The sequence below is a fragment of the Meleagris gallopavo genome, chromosome 12 (assembly GCF_000146605.3).
Source record: "Meleagris gallopavo isolate NT-WF06-2002-E0010 breed Aviagen turkey brand Nicholas breeding stock chromosome 12, Turkey_5.1, whole genome shotgun sequence".
NCBI lineage: Eukaryota > Metazoa > Chordata > Aves > Galliformes > Phasianidae > Meleagris > Meleagris gallopavo.
In genome coordinates, this window is record NC_015022.2 from 2,317,687 (window position 1) to 2,328,909 (window position 11,223).

At 45.0% G+C, this 11,223-nt stretch overlaps 1 protein-coding gene across 4 annotated transcripts in view; it reads left to right on the forward strand.

The window, feature by feature from the left end:
• LOC100549019 (tropomodulin-2) overlaps positions 1 to 10,396 on the forward strand; it is a 30,751-nt gene extending 20,355 nt beyond the window's left edge. For all 4 annotated transcript variants that reach the window (XM_010717242.3, XM_010717243.3, XM_010717244.3 and 1 more), the window contains exons 4-10: positions 130 to 252; positions 1,800 to 1,886; positions 3,892 to 4,022; positions 4,639 to 4,746; positions 5,012 to 5,155; positions 5,459 to 5,603; positions 7,260 to 10,396. In XM_010717242.3, coding sequence (XP_010715544.1) covers positions 130 to 252; positions 1,800 to 1,886; positions 3,892 to 4,022; positions 4,639 to 4,746; positions 5,012 to 5,155; positions 5,459 to 5,603; positions 7,260 to 7,294 — 773 coding nt within the window. In that variant the 3' untranslated portion in view covers positions 7,295 to 10,396. The remainder of the gene's footprint in view (positions 1 to 129; positions 253 to 1,799; positions 1,887 to 3,891; positions 4,023 to 4,638; positions 4,747 to 5,011; positions 5,156 to 5,458; positions 5,604 to 7,259) is intronic.
• Positions 10,397 to 11,223: the final 827 nt, after the last annotated feature.

Here is an 11,223-nt window from a genome sequence, read left to right on the forward strand (position 1 = left end):
AACAGGAAAACTTGCACTTGAGACTTTTCCAAGCAGTTCCATTGTCACAGACCTACTCCCTCCAGTGCCAGGATGCAGATGAGTTGTTACAATAATCCATTAGTCACTCTGGCTTTTTTCTTCTCCTAGGAAAAATATTTATCCCTAAAGAAAAACCCATAGAAACTCGTACAGAAGAGAAGGTGACCCTGGATCCGGAGCTTGAAGAAGCCCTGGCCAGCGCTTCAGACACGGAGCTCTATGACCTTGCAGGTTAGATGGTACATGGGCATGGTTCCCTGACACATCCAGCTCTCTGCCTGGACCTGGCACCGGGGTCAGGATTCTCCCCAGCTGCTGCTGTCTCACTGCAGGGACAGCTGGCCAGCCTGAGGCCACGCCGTGCCCATGGGCACTTTGAGCATGACCCGAGAGCTGCTGCAGACCTTTCACCTATCTCTAATTGATGTGGGGCAGGCAAGCAGAGGAGATGAAGCAGCTAATGAGATCTGGGGAAGGGAAGGATCAACAAGTGGGAGACTGCAGGCTGGGGCATGTGCTTTGTTAGAGATCCCTGATGTTACTGTGTGCTGAGATGCATGGCCAATGCTTCATGGCTCTAATCCGTGTAAAAACTTTGATGGGAGAGTTTCAGCTCCATTGGCATTTTTCTGTTTTTAATTAAGAAAATCTAAATGAAATATTTCAGTGGTTTCCATTCATCTGAATCTGTGTTGGATCAATGTTAAACCCAAACTTCGTATAACTGTTCTGTTGTCCCATCAAAGGACACGATCTCACCATTATCTTCTGTAATCCTTGGCTACACCGCACATTTTGGGATGCATTAGACTTGGCTCCGACTGACATGTGGTGTATCACAGGAATCGTAGGGCTGTGGTGCAGCTGGCACTTCTCACAGAGCCTGAAGTTTATGGAATGGAGTTCCAAGTGTTGCTCAGCTCTGGTCAGCATCCAACCATTCGTGACTGAGTTTGTAGGTATCAAAGTCTAACAAAAAGCAGCAGCACACCTACTGCTGAGAGTTTTGAATGGAGTCTGTAACAGCAAATATCACTGCTTACAGAACAAAGAGTTTCTCTCATAGGGAAAATGTGATGATAAAAGTAAAAATTGACATGAATAGCATAAAGTCTGAGTAGATAATCTAAGGGAGAAGGAAAAAGCATAATTTATTCTCTGACACTGTGGAAGTTCATTTGCACAAAACATAACTTTATATCTTTGATGGAGTTTAGTTCTCGTTTCTCACAGTAGCTTTCAGCCTATTTATTTTAAAGTGCTGAATAAATTTTTATTCTTCCTAAGCATGTTAGCATCTATGTGCTTCTATAAGAACCCCAAGATGAATACCCATTTATTAACCTAACCACATGTGAAGTTAAAACCATCTCCAATGTACCAAACAGCACAACAAGGAGCAGTAAGGGGTTTGGGTTGTATGTTACAGAAAAAGAAATGAAATCATTAGGAGGGTAGCATTGCAGCAAGCTACCCAAAGAGACTGTGGGATTTCCATCCCTGGATGCTTTCAGGACCCAGCTAGACAAAGCCACGGCTGACCTGGTTAATGCTGGCAGCACTCCTGCAAGGGAGGGATGCTGGACAAGGTGACCCCTGGCAGTGCCTTCCAGCTGGCACTTCCCTGAGTGCCTGCTGCAGCAAGCTCAACTCAGAGCTAAAATTTTATAAACTCTTTGTTTGGGGAACTAAAGTAGAATTTGTAGCATATGTTTTTCTGCAATCTCTGTTCCTGTCATTAACACTGTATCCTGTTGCTGATGTTTACATGTTTATAGCTGTTCTTGGAGTGCACAACATGGTAAATAATCCAAAATTTGATGAAGGAGGAGCCCGCAGTAAAGATGGAAAAGGAAGCATGAGAAGTAAGCAAACATTTCTTTGTGGGCTATATGTCTGTTATGTGGATCCTTAGGTACATGGGAAGCACAGTCATCCAAGAAACCCAGAAGCATTTATACTAAATAAAGCAGACCTGTGGTATATCAAATCTCAGAGGTGAGAGTTACATTTGAACCCCAGGTTCAAATCTCTTCACAGGCTCAGGAGCTGCTGTGCCTCCATCCAGTGCTCATCGAGCTCTGGGACGCCAAGTAAGGTAACTTTGCTGTTTGAGACAAAATTTGGAATGCCCTTTGCCATGGAAGCGGTACTCAAAAAAGCACGTTCTTCTTGCAAGGCCAGGAGAACCACAGCTGTCCTTACCAAGGACTTTCATTTCCATCCTTTATTACCGAAGAGGAGGTAGGAAAGCAGGCAGAATGCTGTGTCACTTCATTTTTCTCAGGATTAAGGCCCTCTCTCTCCTAAGTGGGGCCCTGTGCAAGCTGCCATCTATCTCTTAGCAGGCAACTGCATACATTAGTAATCCACATAGATTTCAAATTATTTTTGTCGCTCGGAGTCACAATGTCAGCTATGTGAGTCAGCTAAACTATGCTCCAAGTACAGACTTACCAGCCAGAAAATTGCCCTGTCACATCGCTTTATTCTTTGGTCCAAAAGCAATGCCTTTCCTTGGCCAGCTGAACTGGTTCAATGCAAGAGGGAGACACAGCTCAGAAGTTGCCTGTCAGCATGGTGAAACTGCACGGTGACTGAAGAAACAAACTAAAACTCATGAGAAACAACATGACAAGGAAGAATACTGCTAACTCTAGGCTGAGTAACAGAGTAACCCCAACTGCGGAGGGGGGTGAGTCCCTGCCCAGGTACTAGCTTGGCATGGCATTGCTCTGAGTGCAAACTCACTTTGCTGGTTTTTCTTTGCTTTCCATCGTTGAACCCAAAGTCCAGCAAATTCTCTACCAGCAGTTTTCAACTTCCTGATCTTTAGGAAGGCTGGAGTGTTCTTCAGGCACATGCGTGGTCTCTCAGGGAATTGGTAAATGAGTAAAAATGATATAAAGGGGAATGGAATGAAAATCAGCTGCAAGTTTGTGAATGAATTCATCTCTGTTAAGTTCTAAAGTGTATTTGGTTTTGTTTTGGCCCATGATGTGGGATGAACTTTGCAATGAACAGAAATGCATAGTGCACAGAGGCTTGAGCACAACTCTTCTAAATAACTCACTGTGACAGAGTGAAAGGGTTTAAATACACGTGGTCCAAAACATACTCCTTTGTTTCTTCTAGTGGCTTCGGTGGTAAAGGCTTACAGTTTAATCCTCACAACTGTATGTCTTGGAATTAGAAGTACTAATTGAGTTCTAAGCTATGACTTTTATGCATTTCTAAGGATATATAGGGCTATAGTCAAAATTGTATCTCTTTGGAGCATGAGTACTCAATGACTCCATAAATCTTAGTGCTAGCAGACAGACTTGCTTTTCATGTTTTGTTAGTTTTATTACTCAAAAAGTGCAGATGTTGCAATTTTACAAGAGCTGATTGAATTTCTAGCAAAGCAGATAGCATCAGAGCAGAGAAGGAACTGGAGGGGCCTCCTGATCCCAGGCTGTTCTGTTAGCACAGTCTATCTGTAGATGTGGAGGTTTGCTCACTAATGCAGTGGGTATGTTCTGAGCACTCCTTCCTTATGGATGTCAGACAAAGAGCAAAGCAGCCCTTGCTGTATATTGCATCCTATGCAATAGTCTTAAAAGCTGCTTTGGCTCAAACTAATTGTATATACATGAGGGAGGAAGTTGCCCGTGATGATACCTCCCAGCTGCTACGGGTGATGTGCTTCTGGTGCAGGAAGCTGCCAGGGACATGGCAAGGACACGGAGCTAATGCTCCTGCCTCTGAGCTCTGTGGTTCATGCTGACCTCGTCCTGAGCACAGCTGTCCTAAGCAACAACTGAAGAGTCAGGCTCACCCACCGTGCCTGGTCCTGATGCCAGCATTTGATGCGGTCTTCTTTTGCAGATGTGGTCAAAGGTGAAAAGGTGAAGCCTATTTTTGAGGAGCCACCTAATCCAACCAATGTGGAAGCAAGTTTACAAAGGATAAAAGCAAATGATCCTACTCTCGTAGAAGTTAATCTGAACAACATAAAGGTAGATGCCATGGTTTCGTATAAATCCTCACAGATGGGTTTATTCAAATATTTCCAGCACCCTTTTATCTTTATATTTTTACTCTCTGTACTGTGCAGTGAAAGCAGCACACACAGGAAAGGGCAGCAAAGGGAAGAGTTCTAAAGGCTCCCAGGTCATCAGTGTCTGATATTGAAATAGAAGCCAATTGAAAGCCCACAGGGTGACTCCCTCTGGCTGCCTTTCTTTAGAGCTCATAAAGCAAGACATCTCCTGGGCACTACATAATCATCACTGCCCTAATTCAATTAGCCCACTATGGAAATGGGGAGGAGCTGGGATGCAGAGACTCTGAACTACCAGCAGCAAAATGGGAAAGTAGCTCAGATCAGTCACGTGCTGGCCCTGGCCTGACCCAGATACAGGCAGTGCTGACACAGTGTGCCAGCACAGAGCTCCACATGGCTGCTGAGCACCCCAAGCACAAGTGGTCCCGCCTCAGATGCTCTTATGGGCACTGAGATGGTTTGAAGCACACAGTCTGTGGCTATTAATCCATCAGTTTGATGATAAATAGAACCAGTGTCTACTGATGTGACTGGCTTTCCTAACTACTCGATTTATCTTCTTAATGTAGAATATCCCTATTCCAACACTAAAAGAATTTGCAAAAGCCTTGGAAAGCAACGTACATGTGAAGACATTCAGCCTTGCTGCTACTCGAAGCAATGACCCTGTAGCTATTGTAAGTTACAACACTGTTTGGAAAATAAAATACAGTGTTAAAGTAGGTCTGTATGTGCTTTAGGACAGAGCTTTGATTTTACCTAGCAGAATTTCCCTGCTACTATGCGTAACAGAAGCATAATCTATTCTGATTTACCTCCATTCTCTTTTGAGCCTATCTGTATTTTATTTCTTTGTAGATACTAAGCCATGTTTTTACAGATTTGCTGTTATTTCCTGAAGCTTTCAAGAACTTGATCTGTTCTCTCTTTCTAACCCCTCAGGCATTTGCAGATATGTTGAAAGTGAACAAAACACTGAAGAGTCTGAATGTAGAGTCCAATTTCATCACTGGGACGGGTATTTTGGCACTGATTGATGCGCTGAAGGAGAATGAATCCCTGACAGAGATTAAAATTGACAACCAGGTAAAGAAAGAGCATTGAACTGCAGTCCCCTTCTGTTTCTCTTCTGTGCAGATTCCCAGAGGGCCCTGGCAAAGCCAAGGCAGCCTCTGGAGCTGTTCTGCAGCTCATGTCCCATGCAACCACACCATGGAAAATGTCCAAATAAAACTAGGAAAAAGGAAACATAAAATCCAGAGCTATGTCTCCAGGGTAGGGATTCTCTTTGTAGTTTGACACAGTACTGAAATATAAGCTCTAATTTTCTGTGTTTTGAGAACAAATAGTTTTTTTTCTTTTGGGGACATTTCACCATGTCACCAACAGAGGCAGCAGCTGGGGACAGCTGTGGAGATGGAGATTGCCAAGATGCTGGAGGAGAACTCCAAGATCCTCAAGTTTGGATACCAGTTCACAAAGCAAGGCCCACGAACCAGGGTAGCAGCGGCTATCACTAAAAACAACGACCTGGGTAAGATGCTTCTCCATCCATTCCTCATCCGTCCAGGTGAGCCAAGCCCTGGCCTTTACACTCTTCCAGTCTGTACATAAGATTGAATATTAACTTCACAACATCCAGTCTGTATGCAAGGGGTGATGTGCAACTCCCCAGGCTCTAGAGCACAGAACACCTAAGGTCTTATTGTGATTCTCCCAGTTGTGCTGGAAAGGGGAGTAACCCTTTTCCATGCAGTGCCCTGGATCTCCAGCTGTCCCATCGGCTCTTCTGGCCAGTGAGTAAAGACAGCCAGCCCCACTGCTTGCTCAGGGACCACAGGAGTCCTCACCTTGCCATAGCAGAGCAAACCCAGCCAACTGAGGGAGCACTAAAATTTACTGCTCATGTGGCCTGTGACAGGAAAGGATAAGAGGGCTTTGCAAGTTTTACCTGAGTGAGATGATCTGCTTAAACAGAGCAGGGAGGAGATGGCTAGGCAGGAACAGTTTAGAGTAAAAGGAAATAAAATAAAAATAAGCTCTACAAGGTGGAACTGATTAATAACACAAAGTGTGGTGTCAAACCACTATGCATTTGGTTGGGTTTCTCTCTTAAAGAGCTAAGATAAAAATTGAACTAGAACCTACTTCTTTCCTGCCTCGTATTATTTTTAGCAGTACTTAACCATCCTCAGAATACACTCTTGTTCCTGAAACTATTAGTTTCCTTAGAAACTTTCCCTGTTATTTAACAACTGCCGTTCGGCATGTATCTTGAAGCTAATCTTCATTTTCCAGGTTTTACATTGTGTGGCTTTCTTCAAGATTTAGTGGGGCAGAATATTTTCAAAAAATGAAATAACTGCAACAAAACACTAGGAGACAAATGATTGATTATACACCGACGGCCTTGGACTAATACAGTGTTTGCCAGGAAAACACTGTGAAATAAACCTCCTGATAGCAAAGTAATGGGATTTTTGCAGTTATATATTATTATTGACTTTCTGTAGTGAAAGGTGCCCATTCATCCAGTTTTACTGCCTTTGTTGTCTAGTCCAGCAATTTAATATCAGGAGCAGGACACGACAGTTCAGTGTAACACCACCTTGTATCACACGAACAGAAGAACATCCTTACCTGGCCAAGTCAGAGAATATTCACTGCATTTTTACTGGGATATGTAGCAGCAGATGAGGCCCCATGAGACCAGCTCTGTACAGCCATAATGCATCTCAAGCGCCGTAAAAATTCACATGTGTCTCCTTGTTACCTGAATCCTGCCCATAACACCAAGCTCATCACTCTTTGCTCTGCTTACTGGCAATCTCAACCTACTCTGTTCTGAGTTAATTGATGCTGGTTAACATTAATGGCTGATGTCATCATAGCACATGAAGTTTCAACAGAAACTTTAAACAGAAGCTGTAAGGTCGGGTATGTTTTCCTGGTTGCCGTTACTCACTGATATCAGTACTTCAGTTTATTTTCTCAAACCTTATGATTGTTGTTTATCTACAACAGAGATCCCTGCAACTAGAAACGTCAGTTATGGTATTTATGAACATAACAGTGCTGAGTATTTGTTAGAAGCTCCCTCCTTCCCACTCACGTCACGGGAAGGGAGTGTGTCGCTGAGAAAAGTGCTCTGGTTCTCACTGACTGCTCTTTTCTTGTCCTGCTGTCCCAGTTCGCAAGAAGCGCGTGGAAGGAGAGCGGCAGTAGCCACACACAGCGGATGCACAGCAGAACTGGAGCCCTCCAGCACTGCAATCCCAGAGTGTTCATGGGGAGGGAGGGAAGGCGTTGGAAAACCATTGCAATGGGAGCTGCTCCTTTCTGTTAACGTCTCCTCTTAACCTTGAAAACGCAGCCTGATCATTTTTAACTTCCACGGTTAATTTAATTTTCATGAGGAAGATTCATAGTTGGTTTGAGTTTAATGAAAAAGTTTCACAATATCTGAAGCCAATAAGCAGCATCTTAAGTGTGTTACTGGGCATAATGTGTAGTGACATTGACCCTTATTTTAGGCACTTTTGGATTTGCTGAAGTATGAACTTGTGTATGGATAAGGGGTTCTCTGCTGAAAATAGAAAGCTTAGGACCAAGTCCTGCAATGCCTTACACTGCAAATAATCCTTATGGTGTGTATCATTCTGCTGAGCTGGGTCCTGCAACGTAGAGCTAGAATGGCAGTGCAGTGTTGCAGGATCTCACCCTGTCCTGCAGCAGGCCCTGGGGCTGTGCAGGAGCAGCCCTTCTGCAGGGCTCTGCCTGCCTGGCTCCAAGTGCAGGGTCATGCCTGGATGTGTAAGCATTGTGAAAGCACACCTGTTTACATGAGCTTGGGTTCGGTGGGACGTGTTGCAGTGTTACACTGGTACTTGTTGTCCTCATTCCAGAGAGTAAAGTAAGTTTAGTGCTGCCAATCCTATGTACATTGAATGGTAGGCTTATTTCCTATGCCAACAAGTTTTTATTTGCTCGTAGAATACACAGTTTACAGCTATTAATCTAAGCAAGCATTTGTTTTGCCTTGAGCCCTATGTTCTGGTATTTATATATATATATTTGTTAGTATTGTAGCAACGTTCTCAGGACCTTTTTGATGAAGGCTAATTAAGTAGTTAATCTTGAGCAGTGGCTATGCTTCCAGGAAAAACAACAAGAGAGTATTTGGACCAACTGCAGAACTCACATGCACGGACTTGAGTTGGGTTGGCACGAGGCACTCGGGTACTCACCTGAGTGCTTGGCCAAGTAAGGACAGAAGACTGAAGGTAGGCACAAGTGGCCTTCACTCAGATGCCAGACAAACTCTTAAACAGGGGAAAGTGCTTGTGAAGAGCAGCTAAACCCAGCGTGCAACAGCATTACATTAGTCTGATGTTTGTATTGTGCATCCTGCAGTCCAAAGCTACTCTGTACCACTGTTTTGTCACAGCCACCAGCTGGCTCTGGCAAACAGCCATGCTCACTGTGGCTGTCCATCAGCAGCCTGGGAAGCTCCAGGCAGGTGTGCTACTCAGCTTTGTGGAAAGCTTCAGAAGCACACTGGGGCACACCAACTTCTGCTTCAAGTGCTCCCTCGGGACATCAGGGACACAGTGCTGCTTCTATCACATGGTGACAGCCCCCAAGCTCTGATGGGGCACGGCCCTGGAGTGGGTTTGGCTGAGCAGAGCAGGAGTGCAGGCTGACGGGCACAGTGCTCTCTGTGCCTTCTTCATGAACGTGAGTAGGCCCACAGCAGCCTCTCCTGTTGGATGCTTGTCTTCATAGGGGGGTCTCAACTGAATAGCATTCACTCAAATCCCACTTAAGTGTGATGCCAAGCTGGGATGCAAAGTACCTGCAGTTGACTTCTCCAGTGAGCTCCCAGTCCATACCATATCTGCTGGAACCTTTCTTTAGAAGTGAAAACAACACAGAGGAGTCTCGCTGAGATCTTCCCTGGATTTACTGTAGAAAAACTTTGATATTCCTTTAGAAAATAGCAAGTTCTGTAACACAGTTGTAACTCTGCAGGGTCTTAAATAGACAGTCCTTAAAAACTACCTGGAACAGATGCTGGGCTTTGCAGCATTGAGAAAGAGAGAACCCACATTCCTAAAGGCAGAAGATGACTGCTGACCAACCTCAGTGATCAGAATCATGCTACCCCTATTTTCTTCTTTTGTTCCAATGAGGAGAATCCCAACTGTCATTTTTTAAACGTATTTAATTTTTTTTAACATTTTTGTTAGTAAGGATGGTACATGCATGTGTATTCAAGGGAAACAAGTGCAATCCATTTCTCTTCTTATCTGCCATTTCAGTGTTGGTGGGTGCATGCAGCGTTCCATAAGGATGGCTGGCATGGCTGCCCCAGTGCCTGCAGCATGCCGTTCCACATTGCTTTATGCAGAGCTGCACATGTGGCCTCAGTGCCCCACAGCTGTGTTCAGCTCACATCGTGGGCCAGGGAACAGTTTGGGAAGGCCCAGGGCCACCTCCTGCCCTTCACATCCCATGTCTTTTGCACCAGCACATGTTCTCCAGGAGGAGGGGTGCTCAGACACTGGGTATCACCCTCAGCCTCAAAAGCTGAGCACCCTGTGGCAGAGACCCAGGCTCTGGTTCCTTTGGCATATGGGGGGAACCCAGCAGCCTGGCCCTTTGCTCCAGGCAGCCTCTGCCAGCCCTGCTCCTGTCTGTGAGGGATCAGAGACATCCGTCCTGCCTCTTCTAAGTGCTCTGCACAAGGGCTTTTCATCATCTGGCCCTGAGTATCACATATCAAACACTGCAACAGTGTAAGGATCCTTTCAGTACAGTGACAGCACGGTGGTGATGCTTGAAGGGAGAATTTTGCATTTATAGCTCACTTATAGGGTGATTTATTTGGTGGAAATCTCTGCAAGTAACATGAAGGGGTCAGGATGGGACAAGTCCCTATTAAAGCCACACTTCCCAACAGCACTGAGCAGGGGACAAGAACAGAGGAGGACCTTTATCTTAAGCAAACCTTCAGGAGTATCTTTGTCTTCTTTGCACATTGCTTTTTGAGTTGACAGCTTCAGTTTGGCCTGTGTTTTTTATACAATTTTTTTTCATGGAAAAGCTCAACTTTGTGTGTCCCCCAACACGTACGTGAGTGGTGGTGTGCGCTAAGGGCAGTGCAGTGTTCATGTTAAGCTCTAGATGAGATGTTTCTGCGGGACCATAAGTTACTGCATGCGCACAGTGTGGTGCATATTACTCAAGGGAAAGGGAATTGCCACACTATGTAACAGTGACTCTCCACCATCATGGTTTTTCTAAATAAACCCTCATAAAAATTTAGCTTTTGTGATTTTCTGTGGTGTTGTACTTCAAATCTGCCAGGGTTCACCTTCTCTCCCCCTGTTACGTGCTCAGGACTGGGGCTCTTTGCTTTATCAATGTGACACCGGGAACACACACTGATTTCTTTGTACACGCAGCCCTCCAAGCATCAGGGGAACCATCACATTACCTGCTTGGATCTCCATAGGTGCCTTAGGGCTGAGCTAGTGAAATCATCACACTGCTGTACACTGACACACAGTACAAATACAAATAATGCTTTCAATACCAACACCAACGTGTCACAGCATCTTTCTACTTTTCTTTCATGCCAAAAAAAAGGAAAAGAACAACAAAAGGATAAGACACTCAAAGAAAAGGAGGAAATATCTCAGTGAGAAAACACAACACATCTGTGCCCAGAACGCAGTTCTGGGGGATTTGCAGGGCATAACATTGGGGAGTGCTCACGGAAATACATAGCAAAATTCCCAGATCTTCAGTTAGAGCTGAATCAGGGAATACAGCTGCAGAGACACTTATGAGGTCACACACTCCATTTCCCTTCTCCAAGACAGGATTTTATTTCTACACACTTTTAGCTCTAGCAAAAAGGGAACGGCAACCTGAAGACCAGGTCTGGTCCTGCCTTGCTGCCATTACACAGCCTGGGCTGAAGTCCCTTTGACCACGAGCACAGTCTGCGGCAAGGAGCAGAGACGCTCTGTATCCCACCTCTGAAAGGAAAAGCGCCTTACGTGCCCATGGAAAGCCCGCACGTCGTGTAAATCAGCGGGAAGAGCTTTCAAACGGAGGAGATCCCTCGCACAGACGCCTGCTGAGCC